Source organism: Lissotriton helveticus, chromosome 10 (assembly GCF_964261635.1).
Source record: "Lissotriton helveticus chromosome 10, aLisHel1.1, whole genome shotgun sequence".
NCBI lineage: Eukaryota > Metazoa > Chordata > Amphibia > Caudata > Salamandridae > Lissotriton > Lissotriton helveticus.
In genome coordinates, this window is record NC_136071.1 from 1,074,882,942 (window position 1) to 1,074,907,224 (window position 24,283).

Genomic DNA, 24,283 nt, shown 5'->3' on the forward strand with positions numbered 1-24,283 from the left:
CGGCAATGCTGGGACCAGAGGGAGAAGGGTGAGGTAGCCATCGCGACTTCTGGGCTATCTAGGCGTAAGAGGCAGGCAGTGCAACTGGCGAAGTGGTGAGACAAGACATAGTGCAGGTCACATCTGGTGCGGCTGAGTGAGTGGGACATCGCGGTGAAGCCGTGACGCACAGTGCACTGTACTACATACGCCATTTTACCTACCTCGTGTGGACTAACTGCTATGGAAATAGGAGAGGTGCAGGACTGAAAGCGCAGGTTGAAGAGCCATCGTGCCTTGGAACGTTAGGCAGACTGTTGCCGCCCTGCAATCAAGCTACTGTCAAGTCCCCCGCCGCTGTGAGACTTCATAAACCTTCGAGGCAGCGTTAGCAATTCCCCTGCACAATCCCTGAACCCTCTACCATGGCAGACGCAGTTCACAGTCATCTCCCACCCCGTGAGTGGCACTGTTTATGTGTGGACACCACCGTTGGTCCCCTTGTCCAAGGAGCAGCACACAGCTGCATAGACCTTCCTCGCCATATGCCTTGAGTGCCGCCAGCGCGGCATTGTGTTCTATACCAGGCAAATCTAATTCTCAGTCCTGATGATGATCCCGTAAGATACTAGAGCTTGGGATCGAAACATCGTCGACAATTGAAAATAGTACCACTACGGTCCATTGAGTATATATAATGTGGTCACTATTTTGTGCCAGCTTGCTTTACTATTTGACCAATACAAGCTGCCTTAGCTCCAATTTTGCCTGAAAACTGTTTTATGTACTGTTTGTTTGACTTCTGTCCTATGTGTCGGGTGCAGGATTGTGTCCCGTTGTATATGATTCTTCCTCTGTGTATTACTCGCTATTCTAAATGTACTGCATATTAAAACTCTTTGTCCGGCTGGACACTGAAAACATATATAGTGCCTATTTAGGCCTATATTTAATTTTTTCCTTTATTCTCTTTCTAAGGACCATTGTTTGCTTTAATAAATATAACGGCGCTATATCATTATACCAGTAGCTGGCCAAGATGGGAAAACCTGACACATGACAAACTCGGATTACCTCCGATAGGAAATCCAATAAAACGGCAGACAGGGACCCCAGTCATCACAGACAAACTGAGGATGCCATAGGTTCCACGCCACAGGAAGAAGATATCCGATCAATGTTTCAGGACCTGAAAACAAGTCTTCAAGGTATAGACTCCAAAATGGATTCCCTTGCGGAAAGAATGGACAGGATAACGCAAAGAGTGGAAAAGCAGGAGGGCCGTATGAGAGTCTTAGAAACCAGGGTAACGGAGACAGAAGGACAAACGGACATGGACAAGAAAATGCGAGATATGGACAGTATGTTGCATGCCATCAGGCAGAAGAATGAAGATTTGGAAGCCAGATCGAGGAGGAAAAACGTACTAATCACAGGTGTTGCTGAAACAACGGACATACAAAATATGGAGAAATACATTGAGATAATGATGACAGATCTTTTTGGAACAGACTTGTCCGCCATTTTTCTAATAGAACATGCTCACAGAACGCTGGGCCCCAGGCCAAGACCAGGTGCCCCGCCGAGACCTATACTGGCGAGGGTGCTTAACTACAGGGACCGAGATGTGATCCTCAGACTGGTGCGGGAAAAAGGGGCCATACAGTACAATGGTAATGACATCGCCATGTACCCAGACTTTACACTACAAGTCCAGGCAGCCCGCAGGGAATTCATGTCCGCGAAGAAGATTTTCCAACAGATCAGAACAAAATACTCGTTGATATACCCTGCCAAGCTGCAGATTCAAGGACAGGGCAAGCCCACCTTCTTTACTGATGCCAAAGCTGCCTTGGCGTACGTGAAGCAAATGGCTAAGGAACAAAAACAGAGAGCGCTGACGAAGGATTCCCAAGCAGAAAAAAATCTGAGCGACAATGATTGAGGATCAAGATCTTGGATGTTTGCTTTGTTTATGAGGTTTTGATATAACAGTTTCTCCATAGTTTAAGGTACAGATAGCTCCTATACCATGTAAATATGTTCCAACTGTAAATATGTCTATTAACAGTCAGGGCGGGCGTGCTAGAACTGCTGAGAATCATATTGGCTTTACGATTTGTGATAGCAAGACACGAGGTCAGCCACCCTAACGTAAGTGCAGGGGAGTCCCGCCAGCGGCCTCACGTACCCCCATGGGATGAATCCCTTACGTTCACATCTGGGGAGTAGTTGTTCACAGTTATGGGGAATATGGGGGGATTTCACAACCTGATTGGGGGGTTGGTGTGGGTGGGAAGGGGGAGTTGGGGAAGTTAGTTTACAGGGACCTGCCGGATGCTAATCGAAGATGTAAAATTCAGATAGAGCAGATACACACCGAAATCTCTGGTCTTCTATGCCAACACAGGTATATCGTCAAATGGAACTATATTATAACTGCACTGCCTTTTGCCTTCAATTCAACTGAATTTATATTGACAGTGAGGCACAAATATATACGCTACTCACACTCAATATGACGCACCTGACATGTCTCACATGGAATGTTAGAGGTCTGAATGACCGAAGAAAGTCGAAGTTGATACACTCTTACCTTCAGAGACATGGGGTGGACATATGCTTACTCCAAGAAACCCACCTGACAAAGGCGACAGTGGGCATGCTGAGGAATAATAGATGGGGGGGGTGGAGGCTGGTTACTCTAACTACTCTGCAATACTGATCCGTAAAGGACTCCAATGGCGGACTCATCACACAATGCGTGATAGGGAAGGACGATACAATATACTCCAGGGCACGTTGTATGGTACACCCACAGTGATTATTAACACATATGGTCCAAACATGGTGACCCGAATTTCTTATCCTGCTTCTGGCAGCAGGTGCAAGCGATGCATAACACGGCATTCATATGGGGAGAGGATTTCAATGTAGTACTCTCGGACACAGCTGACAGGCAGAGCACATCACGGGAGCATCACCCGAAAGTGGCGACTCTGCTGCAAGACATCATAGCTGATTTAAATTTAGTGGACTCCTTGAGAACGCTACATCCTACACTCAGGGAAGGTACGTGTATGACATACCACTGCAATGCATGGTCGAGGCTGGACTTTTTCCTGGTTTCCAGTGACATACACACTTGGGTAACTGATGCTGTGCACCACCCGCTCACTCTCTCTGCTCATGCACCTACTCAGTTGAAAATGAAAGTGCCAGGGCCGTACATAACTCCGTTTAGCTGGAGGTTCCCGTCTGGTGCGTTGTGAGACCACGTTTTCAGAGAGGAATTGCGTGGGAAAATAGAAGAGTATTTCACACTGAACGAGGGCGCGGTAGAGTCACCTGGTACATTGTGGGAAGCGTTTAACGCTGTGATAAGGGGAGATGGCATAGCACTAAAAACAGGTGTACTCAGGGATATACGAAACACACTACTTAGGCTTGAGCGCAAACTCAGGGAGTTAGAAAGGTTGCAGCTACAGTCCCTCTCCGTTGCCACTAAGGCATTGATCAGGTCCAAATTGACGGAATTTCAGGCAGAGAGGGAACTGGCATACCTACATAAGCATGCACTGGCGAGGAGATACGGTGAGGGAGACAGGGCCGGGAAAACACTAGCAGGCCTACTTAGACCACCTAGGGGTGCAGAATATATAACCGAAATTAGCACAGTAGAGGGAGAGTTGGCCAATACGCCGCCTGAAATCCTAAGTACGATGTCCCACTTCTACGAACCTCTGTACACTTCTAAAATCAGCCCTTCTCAGACTGAAATAGTTGATTATCTTGATACTTTGGCCTTGGCCTGCTTTAATGATGGTGCAAGGCAATATATGGAGCTTCCTATAACTTTGGAAGACATTAGACAATTCATAAGCAGCATGCCAGCTGGGAAGGCACCTGGGGCAGACGGTCTCACTGCAGCCTTCTACAAAGAATACGTCGATATTCTAGCTCCTCATTTACTGCGGATGTATTTGGAGGCATTGGAAACAGGTATCCTTCCTCCCACACTTCGAGAAGCTACAATAATCACGCTGCTGAAACCAGACAAAGACAAGATGCCAGATTCATATCGTCCACTATCCTTAATTAATTTGGATGCTAAGATCTATGCTAAATTCATTGCAAATAGGTTGCAACCAATGCTCCCACAGATAGCGCTTCCAGACCAATCCGGTTTTATACCGGGTCGTTCGACCTCTCATAATTTAAGAACAATGTTTGGGCTTCTCCACTACTTGGTCCACCATGTAAGGGCCGCTGCTGCATTGTTGGACACCACTAAAGAGTTCGATTCATTGGAGTGAAAATTCTTGTTTGTCCTGTTCACTCATATGGGGCTTTGCCCTCTGTTTATTAAGCAGATTCAATTGATATATACGAAAGCAACAGCAAGAGTAAGAGTCAATGGGCAGATATCGGATTCTTTTGCAGTAACCCTTACTCCAAATGGCAGGGCTGTCCATTGTCACCGTTGCTGTTTGCAATAGCTGCGGAACCATTGGTGACCAGGGTAAGGCAACACCACACACACAGGAGCATAGGATTCACATCCAGAGGCTTGTTTATCTTGATGTATGCCGACGACATGATAGTGTACTTAACAGATCCTAAGGATAACTTTGTTGTAGTTATGAGAGAACTGATATGGAGGGCTCACTGGTATTTAGATAAATTGGTCAAAATCCACAATTGTTCCGCTCACCAACACCACAAATCAGTTCGACACGGAGTTCCCCATACAGTGGGCAAGCAGGGAAGAAAAGTATTTGGAGATTTGGGTAAGCAGGTCCATACAAGAAATATGACTGTCAAATTAGGGAAGGGTGGTGGATTGGGTGGAGAGTAAAATAAAGAGGTGGAAATCGCTGCCGTTATCATTGATAGGCCGTATAGCTATCACCAAAATGGTGATACTGACAAAACTGCTGTATTTATTTGTCGAAATCCCGATGCGTCTCAATGGATATATGACGTTACAACGCATACTTTTACAACGCCTACCTTTACATCACAAGTTTTACAACGCATACCATTACAACGCATAGTGCTTTTAGGCGCTGGATAGTGAATTGTTTAATTTACTATTCCAACTCCAGTCCCCGTGGATAGTAGGGAAGGTGTTGGATAGTACATTAAACCTATTCCCTATCCTAGAGCGCCCCCCAGCGCAATGCGTTGTAATGGTTTGCGTTGTAAAAGTTGCATCGTAAAGGCACTGCATGGTAAAAGTTGCGTTGTAAAGGATGTTTACCCATCTCAACACTCATTTTTTCAGACAACTCCAATCTCACATTCTAGACTTAGTTTGGGCAGGTAAGCAACCCAGTGTCTCATGGAATTTGTTAACATTGCCATTTGCCAGGGGGGTTTGGGAGCTCCGGATTTTGAGCTAACCGCTTACAGCGCACAGGCACAATATCTACACTTTTGGCAGCACCCGACACCCTATCAACCCCATGTGGTGATAGAAATTGATAGAATGGCTACCATTCCACTTAATACGGCATTATACTAGCCGTATAAAAGATCACATTTGGAAATTGATACGGTGGATTGCAAAGAGGGCTCACCATGAAAAACTTTACGCTTCTTCTATGCCACTAGGAGGTAACCCGCTACTATTCCTGTTAACGGATAAAGCAACCACACTGCAAGCTAAGGCAAATGCATTGGAGAAAGGGAGCGATCTATACCCAGATGGGACATTCATGACACTGCAACAGATGAGCAACTCGCAATCGCCGACGGCATCTGACATGCTATTGTACTACCAGATCAGGGCCACATGCCGAGATAGATATAAGACTTTCCCTTAGGAACCTCCTATATTGCCAGCGCTTGAAAATGTGTTGTCCAACCCGTCTCCTCGGAAATAATTACGCGTATCTACAGTACAACACAAGGGGAGTCACCTATTGTCGCGCCTACGTCCAAAGCAGACTGGGAAAGGGGCACTAACAGTGGCAGGACTGCTTCTCGCAATTGGAAAATCTCTCCCCGAATTATAGACTGTGGCTAATCCACTTTAACTTTTTGCACAGACTATATCGCACACCTTTTCAGCTGCACCGTAAGGGCATACACCCAGACACAAGATGCTGGAGCTACGGGGATTAGAGCGCTACTTTTGCACATTTATCATGGGAATGTGGTCCGATAGAAAGGTTCTGTATGGATGTTTTTATACATATTAGGCAGATCACTAATAATCAGATACAGGCTACCCCTCTAACAGCTCTTCTGGGCTTCGTCCTTGATGGCCCGAAGAACATTCGTAAGCTTACGGCCATGCTGCTACTATTGGCTAAACGACAAGTGGCAATTCACTGGAAAAAGAAGCAGCCCCCTAAGGTAGCTGCGTGGGTGAATACTGTAGTTTATTGCAAGGATCAGCTTTAACACTATTGGGAGCTAATGCCCAGAAGATCCTGACCTACTGATATTTGGGAACCCTTTGTGACCTGGCTGGGATCGGATGGGTCCGACCTCGTTGCGGACCAAACCACAAAACATACTTAGTATTGCTTCGGAGTAGCCATTTACACTGATGCCTACGGACATAAGTTTCATATATGGTTTCAGGCAGAGGGCGAGCGTAGATACAAATAAATTTAGTACCTTGTGGGTTGACGGGAACACGGCAGCAACAACAGTTACATGGCATGCAGGTCGGTGGAATGGTAATTTCGAGGCGGCGGTAGGTGGTGGGGAGGGAGGGAGTTGGTTATAAGTTAATATTCAGAAGTATGCGTATTTTGGATGTCAGAATATATCGGAACATCTGCTGATAGTATAGACTGTACGTCACAAGAACAATTTATCGCTGCCGGCCCGTTGAGTTGTAGTCATGAGAGCTGCATATTAATTGCCACGTTCCTATATATTTAATGCTGCCGGCCTCAGGGTTGTGGACAAACAGCTGTGTCAAATGTGTTATACGCAATAAAAACTTTAAAAAATAAATAAATAAAAAGTTGATGGTTGTCTATCTGCAGGCATGCTCTGAACCTTGAACCAGTCTATCATGGTAAAGTACCTTACCATGGTGTGATACTGAATGTGACATAAACATCTTCAAATTAACCTTCCAAAAGCACCCAAGAACGTAGCTTCACTTTTTAAAATAGTGATTAATATAGTTAATAAGGATTAACAGCAGATTTGTTTTCAATAGTGAGTTCTTTTCTGCTCTAACATCCCTTAGGACGCACAGTGTGGAGAAGGCTCAAGGTACCGGAACATGTCCTGCGTGGTTCATGAGGGAACAAAGGAAGATACGGGTAAAGTCGTAGATGAGGAATTCTGTGGAGAAATTGACTTTACAGTGGCAGGTGATAAAACATTAATACTTGAGGAGGCCTGCACTTTACCTTGTCCAGGTAAAAACTAATTGTTTCTGCTATTTCTATCATTGAATGGAATAATGTATTTTCTACAGGTGGTAAACCAAAATGCATTGATTCAAATTTCCTGGTCAACAGAAATGTGAAATCATTATATTGCAGATTGTGAACTCCATATAACAGAGGACTTAACAGATAACAATAAAAATGTCAAAAGTGACATGATATATTTTACTTTACAATTAACATTATTGACACGAATAGGGGTAAGGTAAAATCTCTGTGTTTATGTATTGTCATTTAGAGGTGTGAGATGAAGTTCTCCAATTTATCGTTTTGAATATCATAAGCATTGCAATTTATGTATGAGTTAGGGTTTGCATACTGGATGTGCGAGCTATAGTATGCAAAGATAACCATAATTGAGGAATTTCAGTGAGATTTTGTTTTTTCTTAACTATAACTGCGCTTGAACTGTGTCATTTTAAGTGAATTTAACATGTTTTACAACATGAATTAAGATGTCATGACTAACTTCACTTTAACTGTATTTTTTTCAATTAATTTACTTTTTGATGATATACGACATCCCACTTCTATAAAAGCAACCCCCTCCATAGGCTGCTAACCAACACTGTGCCTTGCCTTCAGAAATGCACAGTGAGGGTTGGCCATAATGCTTAGGTGTCTGACAGACTCTGTCCCCATCCCTGACTGGAATGTAGAGCTGTGGATTGTTGTAGGCAACCAACCTCCAAAGCACCCAGTTCAGAGCTGCACAAATGTTGTGCAAGATAAACCCAATTCTCCTATCTCAATATGAGCAAGTGTTGGATCTAGCCCTCTCTGCAGGGTCACCCCTAAACTTTTGTCTTCTTCCTCCAGTTTTTTGCTGAATTAGTTTTTGTTGGCCTTAGGAGTCCGTGCACTTTGCCACTACAAACCAGTGCTAAAGTGCTTGTGCTCGCTCTTCTAAACATGGTAACATTGGCTTATACCCAATTTGCATCTTTAATTTACTTCTAAGTCCCTATTAAAGTAACACTACATGTGCCCAGGGACATGAAAACTAAATGCTACTAGTGGGTCAGCAGCACTGATTGTGCCACCCACATAAGTTGCCCTATAATATGTATCAGGCCTGGCATTGCAGAGCCTGTGTATTTAGTTTTAACTGCCATTTCGACGTGGCAAAATAAAACTTTTTACAGGACCAAACCTTCATGTTTAGTATATAAAAGTCACCCATAGTGTAAGCCCTGGGTCCAGAGAGCAGGGTGCAATTTATTTAAAAAGCGGGATATGTACTTTTAGGTTTTATATGTCCTGGTAGTGAAAATCTCCTAAATAATTTTTTTGCTTCTGCAAGGCCTATCTCTCCCATAGGATAACATTGGGGTTGCCTTATCACATTTTATATGCGATAATTTCCAATTGGGAGCAGGTGGCTATATCATTTTTGGTGTCTATGAAATTGTAATGATAAGTCCTCTTTAATGGTAAAGTTGGATTTTTCTTACAGTTCTGAAAATGGCACATTTAGAAAGTTGTTATTTTCTTGCCTTAGCTCTTTTGTGCCTGTAACCTGTCTTGGGGCACATGACTGGGTTTAGCTGACAGACTACAAGAATTCCTCCCAGACAGTCTCACAATAGTGAGATGTGGTGTGCCAGAATGGGTCATCTGCTGGCAGGCTGGGGGAAGTGGAGTGGAGTACAGCCCCACTTGCAGGTGAACAGCCTGTGATATGCCGTCACACAAAGGGCCTAACAACCATGCATTGTCACTTCAGCCAGCTTGGAACCAAGGCAAAGGGAAGCAGGAAGTCCCATATACTTCAAAGTAACTATCTAGAACCTTCTCCCACCTTCCAGAACCAGGGTACCAGTGTATAAAAGAAGGACCTTGGACACCAACTAATCAGTACATTTCTGGACCTTTGGATATTCTTCCAGAAAGGACTGAGGTGCTTCTGGACTGCTGCTCTAAGGAAACTGATGCCCTGCTGTGCTGAGCTGCTGCCTGCTGCCCTCTTGCATGGGGAAGAACAACTGGACCTGCAACTTCATCTTGAAACAAGGGCCCCAGAGTGACCCAAAGAGCTCGTCTTCTGGCCTTCTGGTCTGAGCCACTGGAAATATAGGCTACTGAAGCAGATTCTGGGCCTAGCTGCAGCGAGTTACTGACCCTCAAGTGGTACCTCTCACGTCCTTAACCCTTGGTGCGGCTCAAAGGTTCTTTAAATCAAGCTTTTGGGCTCTTCGTTGTGGGGTTGTGACTAGCTCCTTCCTCCTATCTCCCAGGAAGGCCCACCAAGACACACTTCAACTCCTTTTGTATGTGGCTGTCTAGAGGGAATACACAAAGCCCAGCTGTCACTTAACCGAGACTGAACAGAGACAGACAGCAGGCACCAAGTGGCCAACGTAAGTAAATGCCAACTTTCTACAAGTGGCATTTGCTAAACTGCAATTTAAAATCCAACTACACCAAAAGTTGTAATTTTAAGTTGGAATCCAGTGACACCAAACTTGAAAAGTCTATCACTTCACAATTAGAAATTATACTTCAAAGATGTACTAAGATAATCCCAATGTTATCCTATTGAAGAGATAAACCTTGCAGTAGTGAAAAACAAAATGTTCACTACCAGGACATGTAAAATGTCAAATTGCATGTCCTGCCTTTCTAAATACCTTCCACCCAGCCTTGTGGGTCATACAGGGCCTACCTAAGTGGTAATGTATATGTATGAATAGGAAGTGTTTATGCCTGCCAAGAGGTTTATCTTGCCATGTCAAAGTGGCACTGCAAACTGTACATAGAGGCCCTGGGCCTGAGCCATGATTAGAGAGCTACTTAAGTGGGTGGCACACTGAGCGCTGCAGACCCACTAGTATAATTTAATTTACAGGCCCTGGGTACAAGTAGTGCACTTTACTAGGGACTTATAGGTAAATTAAATACGCTAATTTGGGTTTAGGCAATGCAACCATGTTTAGTAGATAGAGGCAACGCATTTTATCACTGATTAGCAGTAGTCAAGTGCACAGAGTCCTAAAATCAGCAAAAACGAGGTAGAAAAATAGAGGGAGGCAGGCCAAAAGTTGGGAGAAGACCACCCTAAGGCTATCAGGTCTAACATATGGACAGTCAAAAACATTGTAAAAACAAATAAGGCACAAGACTTGGCAAAAGAAAAACACATGCAGTGGAGACGTTACTAATAATCCTCCTGAACCACACCCAACTGATAGGCATATTTTACACAATGCTTTTCCAACCCAGTGTGTTTTAAGGGTATTTATTAAAAAAGATGAAAGGCTGCTTCTTAAATTGATTGTATATGAGGAAAACTCGAGAACTCAGATTTCGATTTAAAATAAACATGCCTGTTTAAAAAACACATAAACTAGAAGTGTGAAAAGGGTGACTCTATTGACCATTTCTCTCTCAGCTAATGCCTGCATCAGCATTCAGAAAAGCTAGGACTTGACTTTATCCAACCTCAGTAATGCATTGTTGGCATCAAAAGTCTAAAACACACATTTAGCTACAATCCATCAAGACAGGAATTCTTAAAAGAAGTTATGTTCTCATCAAAATGGACTTTGTCATGATTCAAGTCTTTAGGACAGTAATAACAGTTCAGATCAGCACTTCATGATAGTTTGCTTCATTTTGTGTCTGTCTTTTCCAACAGGTGATTGTTACCTGAAGGAGTGGTCTGAATGGAGTAGATGCCAGGTGATCTGTGCTTCTGGGGAAGACCTTGGTTTTGGTGGAGTGCAAGTGAGATCAAGGCCTGTTATCATTCAAGAACTTGCAAATCAACATCAGTGCCCAGAGCAGGCTGTGGAAACTCGGCAGTGCATAGGTGAGTGCGGTGCTGTGAACCATACATCTCTACAAATAGATGCGCCATTGGTTTGTAAATCTTCCCCCCTTTTCTTGAAACAAACACGTGCTGTCCATTTGTTGAAGAGAAGTCTTAATCTAACATAAATAATCATTTTGGCCCAAGATCTGTTGCTTCTCACAGTACATGATCTATAAACACAGGCACACATGCACAGGTGTGCGCTCACAAACAGCGATGTACAAATAGAAGCACCTCTCCAGGTACTAAGTTTTGGATTAAAAGACTCTGATGAGTGAAATACAAGTATTTCATAGCTATGTATGGAATACATGAAAACATAATTATAATAAAGAAGGAAGATGATTTAGAAGGAAGCGCATAGTTTTATTTATTAGCCACACAAAAACATGTATCATATTGTCAAAAAGGTACATGTAAAAATAATGGTTTGAAATTGAAGGACCTTTTATTTAATTCCAAAATGTGCCTGCCCCCATAGAAATTGTTTATTGTGCAAGTTAGGCAACATAGCCCCTGAAAATCAACTCATGTGCTTGACAGATTATACTATTGTTAAATTCTATAAATTGTATCCACTGACCAAATGTATACTTTTTAAATAAATTGCTTATGAACCTAAAGAATGATGGAAGAATAGATTTTTGCACATCAATTGTAGGCTTAGTTTATTTGTCATAACAAGCTTTTAATTGTTTGTCAGAACAGCATTTTTTAAATATTTTGTTGTATCTTAAACCCCCGGTGTCTAAAAAAGATAAATTTTTATTGTCTACCATTGGTAAGGAGAAAGTTAACATTCAAACATCCACTATAATTCCATAGAAATGTTGATAATGCTCAGAGCTGCCAAATTGCTCAATTAGAAGTCTGACCTCGATGGAGGTTCCCATTTGTATTATATGGGAGTAGTCTTCAGCACTTCCTTATTATTTAACAAGCCATAGTTTGTGCAATTTCACATTTTATCTAACCCTATGTACTCCATGTTTTTGTTCACAAGGGTTAGTTAGTGCTGGTAGGCTAGTCTATAGTTTGCTGAGCATTTTGTCACTAGTGTTCTGAAACTGGGTCATGCACCGGTAACTTATGAGAATTTTTGATACCTTGCTAAGACTTCTCTAGTATGCCTTCTGGAACCATAACTCACAATTATTTTGTATGCAGGCTGCATACATTGCTTGACAATTATTCATGAAAGCTACAATTTTTGCACATCAGTCCATCTTACAAAGACATTTGCAAAACGTGCCAAACGTGGGCACACCACTACGACCTGAGTTCTTATCATGACTTTGTCACTTAAACAAAACGTTTATGATTCAGGAAGTGTTCCCACCTCCCCTAGGCAGCAGTATCTTAGCTTCTGTAATTTAGCCTTAACCAGAGCACACTAACACAGCTCTGTTGTGAGCATCCTATGTTTGAATTGGTCATATAGCAATATTGTTTTCTGTAAAGTGCTCAACCAACCTATTTCATTTTTTTACAAATACCTAAAATGATTTTATTAAACTTTCCACACCGTACACTTCTGATTATATCATTACTCTCTATTTCTGAGTTGGACTCCTTGAAACTTTGGTTGTTCAGTACTCGTCCATGTGGAAGGTCAGTACATGTACGGATTTAAGGATATCCACCGGAAATAAGATTTCATACAACAGGTCTCATTACTGCGGAAATGGACTAACTGCCCATGCGGGCATTAAGTTCATTCAGAGGGAAGTGAAACACGGGTGGTGATGGATTACTTACAAATAATTCCCCTCCAACAGAGTGGAGGGGGATTGTAAATACCCAATGCAAGCACTTTTTGCATTTGTATACTCACTCGTTCATGGTACTTCTCATATACAGAGGGTGACATTGAGGGTTTCTTTGCTTTAGCCTCTTTCCCAAGAGAGAAAGAAATACCTACAAATACATCCACACCATGACAGGTTTTCAAGATGCCTTCTCTTGCCATCTGTATACCTCACTCACATTTACTCCAGCCCAAAGCTGATATGAATGTGAGTGGTGTATGCATTCACATTTCTTCTTTGTGATGGAGTCATTGTTGTGAGGGACAGAATTCGAAAGGGAAGTGCCCCATCAACCCAGCCACCTGCCTAGCCGCTCTATGACAATGAAGGGTAGGTGCTCCCACTAGTACAGATTTACCACCTATTATCCATAATAAGGTGGTAGTTTCCACCCAACATCAACCACCTCTTATGTACTGAGGCGCAACAAATCTAAATGGTGCAATTTACGCGGTCAGTCAGTGCTTATTGAGAAAATCTAGCATGAATAAGGCCCATCTGCTCACTACAGAATATTGCTCTGCTACACGTTCAAAATTTAAACTCTGCACTTGTTTTGCGTTTCCAGTGCAGTTTGAGTTGTAGGGTCTGATTTAGACATTGGTGGACAAGTTATGCCACCAGTAACATGGCAGATGTCCCGTCCGCCTTGTTTTTATAAATGCATTGTGTTCTAGGGCATTATGTCTGGAGGCCAGGACTTGCACCATGTGGGGTGTTTTTTTTTTCAAAATAATTTTTTTGAGTTTTATATAGCGCAAACTAGATCCGACGATATCGGGTATCAGAGCGCTTTACATGGACACTAGTTACATTACACATTGACACATTCAATTTTGTTAGGCACAGGGAGATTAAGTGATTTGCCCTGAATCACATGATGTTTAGCGACCTTGCCGAGACTCGAACACGTTTCCCCATATTTGAGGGCGACCGCTCTAGCCGTAAGGCCACTTCCTTCTGCTTATGAAGTGTGGCCACAAGGCCGGGCCCTGAGGCCAGCTCCTGCTACACAAAGAAGTGTGCAGCAAGGACTGGCACCTGCAGAAGTTCGGGCACAGGGCCTGCCAAAAGTTAGCCATAAACATTGCTCAGGTCCAAAAAATGTAATTTATAGTATGATCAAAAAATGCAGAAATTCATAGAAAATTCCAAAAGTTAAAGTGACTCAATAGTTAGGTGGCATAAATGAAAAATATAGAGTGATCTGATTGTCCGAGAGAGCGTTTTTCTGTCGGTCATCTCAGTTCCTTAGGACCAGTGATACTCTTATCCCCTTGCACTTCTGGTTGGTACCCACGGACCAAATAAATAAATAAAAATGTATGCACCAGACATATTCACCCAACTACCCAGCTGAGCACAGCTTTTGGACGTGCACAGCAGTGGGTCTACTGTAGGCCCTACTCTCTAGCCAGGCCCTGCACCAAATTTGTCCCTTGAGCATCTTCCCCAATCCTCCCCAGTTCGGTACCTTTGGCCATGTGTTGTATGGGGTTGGCTGCTTGGCCTAACCTGCAACAAGGCCCGGCAGTCAACCCCCAAAGGAGGCTAACCTCCCCGACATTGACCATGCGCTGTGTGGGGGCGGCTGCAAAGACCGTTATTTTTTTAATTTACAGTCCTGTGGTACCAAACATCCTGATAGCACTAAAATGTTAACCACTTTATGATCAGGCTCAAGGCCATTTTAAATGTGAATGTCTCGAAAATCACTGAGCAGATGTACACCAAATAATAAAAGGCAAACTTTCTGAGTGAAGTACAAACTTTCTGCCACATTTAGTGTAAAGCTGCTCAGCCATTTTTGTGTTTTGGGACAGTCCATTTTCTTAACACCACCTTGGCGGATCACCTATAAACTTGTCATAGTTGATGTATTTGAACTTATATTTTGGAAAGTTTCGTGAAAATTCATCCAATGCCAGATTTAGATAAACATGAATGCATTTTGTATGGAAAGCCTGACCTTAACTATAACTACACAGTGGCGACTACCACTGTAAAATATTCACTAGGCAATATTCAAGAATGTCCTTCACAAGACACATTAAAGACTTTATTTCGACTAGGAATTGTTACCAGGCTAATTGTAAGCACCCTAGTAGAAAAGCAACATTGGCTCATTCGCTGTCATCACATTTTAGTGAAAGTGAGACTGTAGTTTAGTTTTTTAACTCCTACCAAATACCTAAATCTCATTACTAGGACACCCAAAATTCCCAAATAATTTTAGATTTTCGATACTGTGCAATAAACGACTGAAAGTGCTAACCCCCTGCTAAATACATACACTATAATATTTTTAGTGGGGTCACCCGAAAAACCTTCTTATCTTTTTCACCTGAACAGACGGGAATTGTTTTGAATATAAGTGGCAATCCAGTCCCTGGAGAGGAGCCTCGAGAGCTGTATGGTGCCAACGTTCAGATGGTGTAAATGTTACAGGTAATATTGTCTTTACTTTCATTTTCTAACTTGTAAATGATAAGATATCTAAAAAAATACATTTGGGGGTTTTTGGTTGTCTGAAATAAACCAAATATCATACAAATCACAAATATTCTGAATATGTGAGTGTTATTTTATATGATGAGCTAACAACTGCTAGCATTCATATATTAATATCGTTGTCCCAAGACAATCTGGACGAGGCAAAGCTAGTGGCGGTCCAAATAATAATAATTCACTAGTGAAGGTGAGTTAAGGTCCCTGGTTTTTGCTTTGTCCAACATGAGTTATACCTGATTGCACACCGAACAGTGGTTACTTACAGCTGATGGATGTCTCGTGGGTAAGATATCATCTGACCTTTACGAGGTCATATGTGCTCTGATTGGACTTGAGTGGGCCTCAAGCAGACTGCTTATGAAAAGCTGAAAATTATGAAGTGCATACATCCAGTAGCTCTACCAAGGACAGTAAGTGGAGGTTACTATTGACATGAGTGCAATAGGTAAGTAGGGTCTCTCATTTCACAAGGTTGAGTTAAAAGAATATAGATTGATTTTTCAAAAAGAAGGCACATATGTTGTGTTCACACAGTCACACTCGTTTTGATTTGTTCTATAATTTATTAACATCTGAAGTTCCTTACATATCTTACAAACAGGACGTACAACATTAAGAAGCATGGCCTTTTATGATATTAAAAATAGATTTGAGATATTGAAGAAGGGAAGAAAAAGCAAGAGAAAGGTATTGATGTTAAGATATCAGGGCTGTAAGGTGTGATAAATATCACAGGATGAGATCATTGCCATACCTAAATCCATTGCATATGTTCTGAAATTTAAAATAGGAACTAGCAAATAAGTTAGTTAGGGCTAGTTCTGAAAAGGTTGTGAAAGTTTATATAGTGTAGGGTCAGCTGAGAGATAAATAGATTCAGATGCAAGAGGATTGTAAACAATCAATCAATCAATCAATCATGGCATTTGTATCGCGCGCTACTCACCCAGAAGGGTCTCAAGGCGCTGGGGGGAGGGGGTTGCTACTGCTCGAACAGCCAGGTCTTGAGTTGTTTCCTGAAGACGAGGTGGTCCTGTGTCAGCCGGAGGTGGATGGGGAGGGAGTTCCATGTCTTGGCTGCCAGGTAGGAGAAGGATCTTCCTCTGGCGGTAGCTCTACGGATGCGTGGTACGGCGGCGAGGGCGAGGTTTGTAGAGCGTAGCTGGCGGGTGGGTGTGTAGAAGGTCAGGCGGTCGTTGAGGTACTTGGGGCCCAGGTCGTGGAGAGACTTGTGTGCGTGGGTGAGAAGCCTGAACGTGATCCTTTTGCTGACGGGGAGCCAGTGCAGGTCCCTCAGGTGTCCGGAGATGTGGCTGCGTCGGGGGATGCCCAAGATGAGTCGGGCGGAGGCGTTCTGTATGCGCTGGAGTTTTTTCTGTAGTTTGGCTGTGGTTCCCGCGTAGAGGGTGTTCCCGTAGTCCAGTCGGCTGGTGACGAGTGCCTGGGTGACGGTCTTCCTGGTCTCGGTGGGGATCCATCGGAAGATCTTACGGAGCATACGCAGGGTGTTAAAGCACGATGAGGAGACGGCGTTGGCTTGTCTGGTCATCGAGAGGGAGGAGTCCAGGATGAAGCCCAGGTTACGTGCGTGGTCTGTTGGCTTGGGAGCGGTGCCCAGGGCGGGAGGCCACCAGGAGTTGTCCCAGGCGGACGGCGATGGTCCCAGGATGAGGACTTCCGTCTTGTCTGAGTTCAGTTTCAGGCGGCTGTTCTTCATCCATTCGGTGACGTCTTTCATCCCTTCGTGTAGGCTCGTTCTGGCGGTGTCGGGGTCACGGGTGAGAGAGAGGATCAGCTGTGTGTCGTCAGCGTAGGAGATGATGTTGAGGTTGTGTTGGCGTGCGATGGTTGCAAGAGGTCTCATGTAGAAGTTGAAGAGGGTTGGGCTAAGCGAAGATCCTTGGGGTACGCCGCAGATGACTTCGGTGGCCTCGGATCGAAACGGGGGGAGGCGGACTCTTTGTGTTCTTCCGGCGAGGAATGAGATGATCCACTTCAGCGCCTTTTCCTGGATCCCGATGTTGCTGAGCCGTTGCACTAGGGTGCGGTGGCAGACGGTGTCGAACGCTGCAGAGAGGTCCAGGAGGATGAGGGCAGCTGTTTCCCCGTTGTCGAGCAGGGCTCGGATGTCGTCGGTGGCTGCGATGAGGGCGGTCTCGGTGCTGTGGTTGGCTGGGAACCCGGACTGCGAGGGGTCGAGGGATCTGTTCGTCTCAAGGAAGGCTGCAAGCTGTCTGTTGACGGTCTTCTCGATGACTTTGGCAGGAAAGGGGAGGAGCGAGATGGGGCGGAAGTTCTTGAGGTCTGTGGGGTCCGCTGTTGGTTTCTTCAGTAGGGCGCTGAGCTCCGCATGCTTCCAGTTCTCCGGGAAGGTGGCGGTGTTGAAGGATGAGTTGATGACGTCCCGAAGTTGGGGTGCGATGATGGAGTCGGCCTTGTTGAAGACGTGGTGGGGGCAGGGGTCGGTTGGGGATCCGGAGTGGATGGTGTTCATCGTGCGGGCTGTGTCTTCGGTGGTCACCATGGTCCAGGTGCGGAGGGTGGCGGTGGGGGGCGTTGGTTCGATGATTGGGTGCGTGGAAGTTGCGCCGAAGCTGTTGTGGATGTCGGCGATCTTGCGGTGGAAGTACGAGGCGAGAGAGTCGCAGAGATCTTGTGAAGGAGTGATGTTGTTGTTGCTGGTGCTGGGATTGGAGAACTCCTTGACGATGTTGAAGAGTTCCTTGCTGTCGTGGGCGTTGTTGTCCAGTCGTTCTTTCAGTGATTTCTTCTTGGTGGTGCGGATGAGTTGGTGGTGCTTGCGGGTGGCGTCTTTGAGGGCGGTCCTGTTGTCTGTGGTCTGGTCGCGGAGCCAGACTTTCTCGAGGGTGCGGCAGTTCTTCTTGGAATTCTTGAGTTCGTCGGTGAACCAGGAGGCTTTCTTGCTTCTGGGTCTGCTGGGCGGGTTCTTAAGTGGCGCGAGGTAGTCGTCGCAGGCGGTTAGCCATTGTGTGAGGTTGCGGGCTGCTTCGTTGGGGTCCGTTGTGCTGGCGGGTGGGTTCTGGCTGAGGGAGGTGGTGAGCTGCTCTGCGGTTATCTTGTTCCAGCTCCTGCGAGGGACCTGTTGCGGGTGGTGGTGGGTCGTGGTTCTTCTGAAGCTGAAGTGGACGCAGCTGTGGTCGGTCCAGTGAAGTCCGGTGGAGTGGCTGAAGGTGATGTGCTTGCTGGCTGAGAAGACGGGATCAAGCGTGTGGCCGGCGTAGTGGGTGGGGGTGTTGACAAGTTGCTTGAGTCCGAGGTTGGCGAGGTTGTCCAGCAGGGCGGTGGTGTTGCGGTCCTTGTTGTTCTCCAGGTGGAAGTTGAGGTCCCCTAGGAGGATGTAGTCAGCGGAGCGGAGGGCGTGCGGGCTGATGAAGTCCGTGATGTCTTCGCTGAATTGTGTACGTGGTCCCGGGGGTCTGTAGACGAGGGTGCCTCTGAGGGTAGTCTTTGGGTCAGTGTGTATCTGGAAGTGGAGATACTCGGCGGTGGTGAAGGTGTCGTTGGAGTCGGTCGTGATGCGGATGGTGTTCTTGTGTACGATGGCGATGCCTCCTCCAGTCTGGTTGGCGCGGTCTCTCCGGATGATCTTGTATCCGTCTGGGATGGCGATGGCGATGTCGGGTGCTGAGGAGGCGTTCATCCAGGTTTCCGTGAGGAAGGCGACGTCTGGTGAGGTTGTGTCGAGCAGGTTCCAGAGTTCGATGGCGTGTCTGTGGACGGAGCGGGTGTTGAGCAGGATGCACTTGAGGTGGTTGCTGCTGGTGCTTGGCTTGGCGGGTGCGGTGCAGGTCCAGAGGCAGGTGAACTTGCAGGCCTGACAGGTGAAGGGTCCGTGGGTGCGTCTCGGGGTGGCTCGGTGGCAGGCTCTCGGTCGGTTGGGTTTGAGTGCGATGAGGGTGGCGGCGTGGTAGGTCCGTCGGGGGCCAGGGGCCCTGGCACTGGGCGCGGTCCAGGCATGGACGGGCGCAGACGGGCTTGCCTTTGGCGCGCCTTCTGCGCACAATCGGCGCGCCCGCTGCGCGAGCGTGGAGGCGACATAAGAAGGGAGCCGGGAGGGAGGGTCCGCTGGGTGGCGGGAGTGGGGGGGCCAATCGGCTGGCGGGGGGCGGGGCCGCTGGGAGGCAGCGGCGGGAAAGGCGAGTGGCGAGTGGCAGCAAAAACGGCAACAGGAAACAGCAACAGGAAACCAGCAAAGACAGGAGCAGGAGGAGCGTGGGGGCGACCTGGCCTGGCAAGGCACAGAACTACCAACATAAAGTTAACAGCAATAACTTTGTCTAGGGAGTCGAAGTAGATGTTTTCTATAAGAAAACACAAGAGAAGAAATTGTTATTTTTTCATGTTACATTGTTCTAAAACGGTGTAATAGAAGATATTTTATTGTTAAAATGATACCAATTGTTATAACAGAAGCCCACTATTATGAGTCTTTGAAGAAGACATGGGGCTGGAATTATTCAGTGCTGATCCGAACAGAAGATATTGTCTGTTTGAGAGGGATTTTGTTACAAGAAGCCAGACTTTATCTAGGCCACATCTATGATTTGTGAAATATAAAACTGTGAGTTTATTATTTATTTATTATTTAAAACATTTGTATAGCACGGCTGTCGCCTTACAGGCATCCTGGCGCTGAGGTAACTCCTGAAGGGGGAAGCACGGGGACAGCAGATTAGTGGCTGGGAGGTTAACCTTTAGGAAACAGCCAGGTTTTGACCCGTTCCCTGAAAGGGAGTTCTTTCGTTTGACAGATGTCTAGGGGCAAGCTGTTCCATAGTTTAGCAGCCGCAACTCTGAAAGATCTGCCTCCGATCCTAACTTTTTTGAATCTTGGTACTTTTACAAGGCAAGCCGTTGTAGAGCGAAGGGCTCTGGTTGGAAGGTACCAATCAAACAAGGCTTGTAGAGAGGTGGGCCCAAGTCCCTGTAGGGCTTTGAACACCAGACAGAGGGACTTGAAAGCCACTCGTTGTTTCAACGGGAGCCAGTGTAGTTCGGCCATCACCGCAGTGGCCGATGCTCTCCTAGGCCAACCAAGGGCTAATTTAGCAGCGGCAGATTGTACTCTTTGGAGTCTGTCTAACAGTGTGGCTGGAGACTCGAGTAGCAGCGCATTGCAATAGTCGAGGCGACTAAGAATAGTACACCTGACTATTAAAGCCCGGGTCTGTAAGGGAAGTAGTGGCAGGATCTTACGTAGGGAACGAATGAGGGCCGAGCACGTGGATACTGTTTTTGCAACCTGGGCTTCCATGCTAAGTTTATTGTCCATCATAACACCCAGATTGCGGACAGTGGTGACCGGTTGGGGTTTTTCCGAGGATTCAGGGGGCCAAACATCCACCGGGAAAGGGCGAGGGATCCGACTTCCTGCACAGAACAGAACCTCGGTTTTGGAGGTGTTGAACTGTAGCGAGTTGTTGTGTAGCCAGCCAGCTGTGTCTCGTAGACAGTCATGAAAGGATTCCAAAGGGATCGATTCCTCACCCTCCCAAGAGAGGATGAGTTGAGTGTCGTCGGCGTAATTGATCGCCTCTAGCCTATGAGACTTTATCAACGTAATCAATGGTTTAAGATATACGTTAAATAAAATCGGGCTAATGGACGAGCCTTGGGGCACCCCGTGAGATACTGGGGAAAAAGCCAATTGAAACGGAGGAAGGGACACAGCTTGCTTCCTGTCCTGCAGGAAGGAGCAAAACCAGTGCAGGGCAGTGCCACCTACCCCGGCCTCCCTCAGTCTCTCCAACAGAATCTCATGATTGACCGTATCGAATGCGGCAGACAGGTCCAGCAGAATCAGAGCTACTGCCTGACCCCTGTCCGCACGCATTCGAAGGTCCTCCATGGCGGTAAGAAAGGCTGTTTCGGTGCCGTGGGCTGGGCGGAAACCAAATTGGAAGTAGGGTTACAGAATGTGAGAACCTCATCGACATACATAGAAGTTAAAGTGGAAGTGGTAAAAACAGAATCAAACCAGAAATCCAAGGGAAAAACACTAATGAAAGGGAGCTTAAAGAAAAGTGTACTCAGAGTGCTTGATAGCCCAGATTTTGGGATATAGGAGTGGCATATACAGGGCTGGTCCCTGTATGGTCCCGAAGAAATGCTAGGGGTAGCATGAAACATGTCGACCATATTGTTCACTGAATCAACCGCATTATTGGTTGACCTACAGTGACACTAACCCCACTTTTAACATACCTGCATAGGAGCTAAATAAACTGGTTAGGCCCACTAAGCACGGTATTTTTAAACTCACACACACCCACTCCACCACTATTTTTCTGCACCACACATAGTCATTCACTCTTAAGTGCTCCTGCGTAGTTTGTGAGTCGCAGCACGCCCCTTTTCGTAGAGAACTGGGATGGCCCCAATGATGAAGCATGTCACCGTGGGGCAACCCCGGTGAGTGAGGGGACACTAGAAAGAAAGTTTTCTTTCTTGAAAGGTACATTGATCCAGTGCAGTCACATACCTACACTAGAGCTAGGTCCAAGGATCCTATAGGTGGGATCCACACTTTTGTGTCCTGAGAAATGCCATACGTAGCCGTACGCCTCCGTATATGAGGAGCAATAGGAGGACAGAGGTGAGGTGGAGGCCTAAGGGAAATAAGTTTTTCCGCCGAGTAAATTAGTCCTTGGACATAGCCCATGGCCCCGGGTCCCGGTCGGTCGCGGACGGGCGCAGACGGGCTTGCCTTCGGTGCGCTGCCGGCGCGCCCGCTACGCTCGTCCGCTGCGCGTCCCGGGATCACTCATTGATGTAGAGAGTGGGGGCGTGGCCTCTCGGTAGTGGGCGTGGCCAGGGCTTGGCGCGAAGTGGCGGCGATGTCGTAATCAACCCGCTGCTGCGCTTAGATCCGCAGCGCGGGGTTTGTTGGTCAAGATTGCGAGGGAGAGATGCCCAGAGGTAGGGAAAGTGCAAATAAAATACAAATGCAGTGAGGATTAAAAACAGTTACAAGCTAACAAGCTACTTCTCCCGGCTGTGCCTCAGGAGTGTCAATATCATAGAGCGCGACTCGTACTCAGCGCGACTTTTATGCAGACTGGGGCGGAGTGGGCGTGGCCTCTCGGTAGTGGGCGTGGCCAGGGCTTGGCGCGAAGTGGCAGCGATGTCATAATCAACCCGCTGCTGCGCTTAGATCCGCAGTGCGGGGTTGGTTGGTCAAGATTGCGAGGGAGAGATGCCCAGAGGTGGGAAAGTGCAAATAAAATACAAATGCAGTGAGGATTAAAAACAGTTACAAGCTAACAAGCTACTTCTCCCGGCTGTGCCTCAGGAGTGTCAATATCTTTAGCAAGCAAGGGCACCCTCTGCACAAAACCAAACCTGAAAGGCTTATTCCTCATTCTATGTGTGCGGCACAATGCAGCACACATAGGAAGAGGAAAAAGTAAGGAGAAATAAACATATTCCTCCTCATTATGCCTCCCCTGAGGATGCGTATCTTTTTTGCACATTTCCAGGTTTACCAGGTTTGGTAACTCTGGGAATGCATCAAAAACCATGGGAATTGCATGGGAACACCCAACGCAATGCCCACAGCTCCCTTGCACAGAGTCGTACAACACTGTGATTTGTGCTGTATTGCATTACTCCATATTTTAGAAGCTATTCAAAGCTGCACAAAGTGGCTTTGCATAGCTTCAAAAATATGACTTAGAGGTTTGTGTCACACACGTAGACTATTACGGGGTGCAAACCTGATGCAACGCATGATGCCCATCAGTTTTGTTTTTTTGTATTCACGTTGGTTCTGAAATGTTAGTAAACCAAAATGGGCTTTCAAATAGAAACAAGCTGCCCCTTGCCGTGGGGCAGGATGAAGCATGATAAAATAATCCTTTAGAGGCAATCTTGTTAAAGTAGTTTAAATGAATATATAGTGGATTATATACTATTTGTAGGCCTTTTTGTAGCCTTGAACTGTGTTAGGCCACATTTTCTCTATTTTTTTACTTTAAAATGCCCATATGGAATAGTATCTTTGAGTTCAACAAGATTTTTTACAAAACATAGCTGTACATTAAAGACGGTCCAAAAATAGAAAACCTTGCTCTATGTTTCATTTCCGAAAACAATAAAATATGGATTAAAATAATTGCATCAAGCAATAAACATTTGTATAGTACAGCACTCTCAACCCTAGTGGTATCTGGGCGCTGGGGGTGCCATGTCTCCATTGAACAGCCAGGTCTTGAGTTTCTTTCTTAAGTCTGCCAGGGAGGGTGCTGTTCAGAGGTGGAGGGACAGGTTGTTCCAGGTCCTTGCGGCGATTTACGAGAGGGATTGGCCGTGCAGTTGTTGCAATAGAAGCAGGGTGTGTGTGCGAAAGAGGAGGAGTGTAGGTGTCTCACGGGTAGATGGAAGTTGATTCGATGGTTGATGTGGGATGGTCTTTGATTGTGTAGAACTTTGTACGCATGCATGAGGATCTTGAACTGGCTTCTCTTCTGGATGGGGAGCCAGTGGAAGTTTATGAGGTGGGGGGTGATATGGGTCTGATTGGGTAGGTCCAGGATGAGTCTGGATGAATTGTTCAGTATGGTCTGGAGTCTTCTGAGGAGCTGCTAGAAATCTCTGGTGTAGAGAGCATTGCCATAGTCAAGGTGGCTGGTGACGAGAGCCTGCTCGGCGGTCTTTCTGGTACGTTTAGGGATCCATCTGAAGATTCTGCAGAGCATGCAAAGGGTGTGGCAGCAAGAGGAGGCGGCTGC

The 24,283-nt window shown here is 45.9% G+C and overlaps 1 protein-coding gene across 1 annotated transcript in view; it reads left to right on the top strand.

Moving 5' to 3' along the window:
• THSD7A (thrombospondin type 1 domain containing 7A) overlaps positions 1–24,283 on the top strand; it is a 1,031,465-nt gene that overhangs the window by 949,000 nt on the left and 58,182 nt on the right. Inside the window, exons 21-23 of the mRNA XM_078663785.1 lie at positions 7,196–7,370; positions 11,038–11,211; positions 15,375–15,470. Of these exons, the coding sequence (XP_078519911.1) occupies positions 7,196–7,370; positions 11,038–11,211; positions 15,375–15,470 (445 nt within the window). The remainder of the gene's footprint in view (positions 1–7,195; positions 7,371–11,037; positions 11,212–15,374; positions 15,471–24,283) is intronic.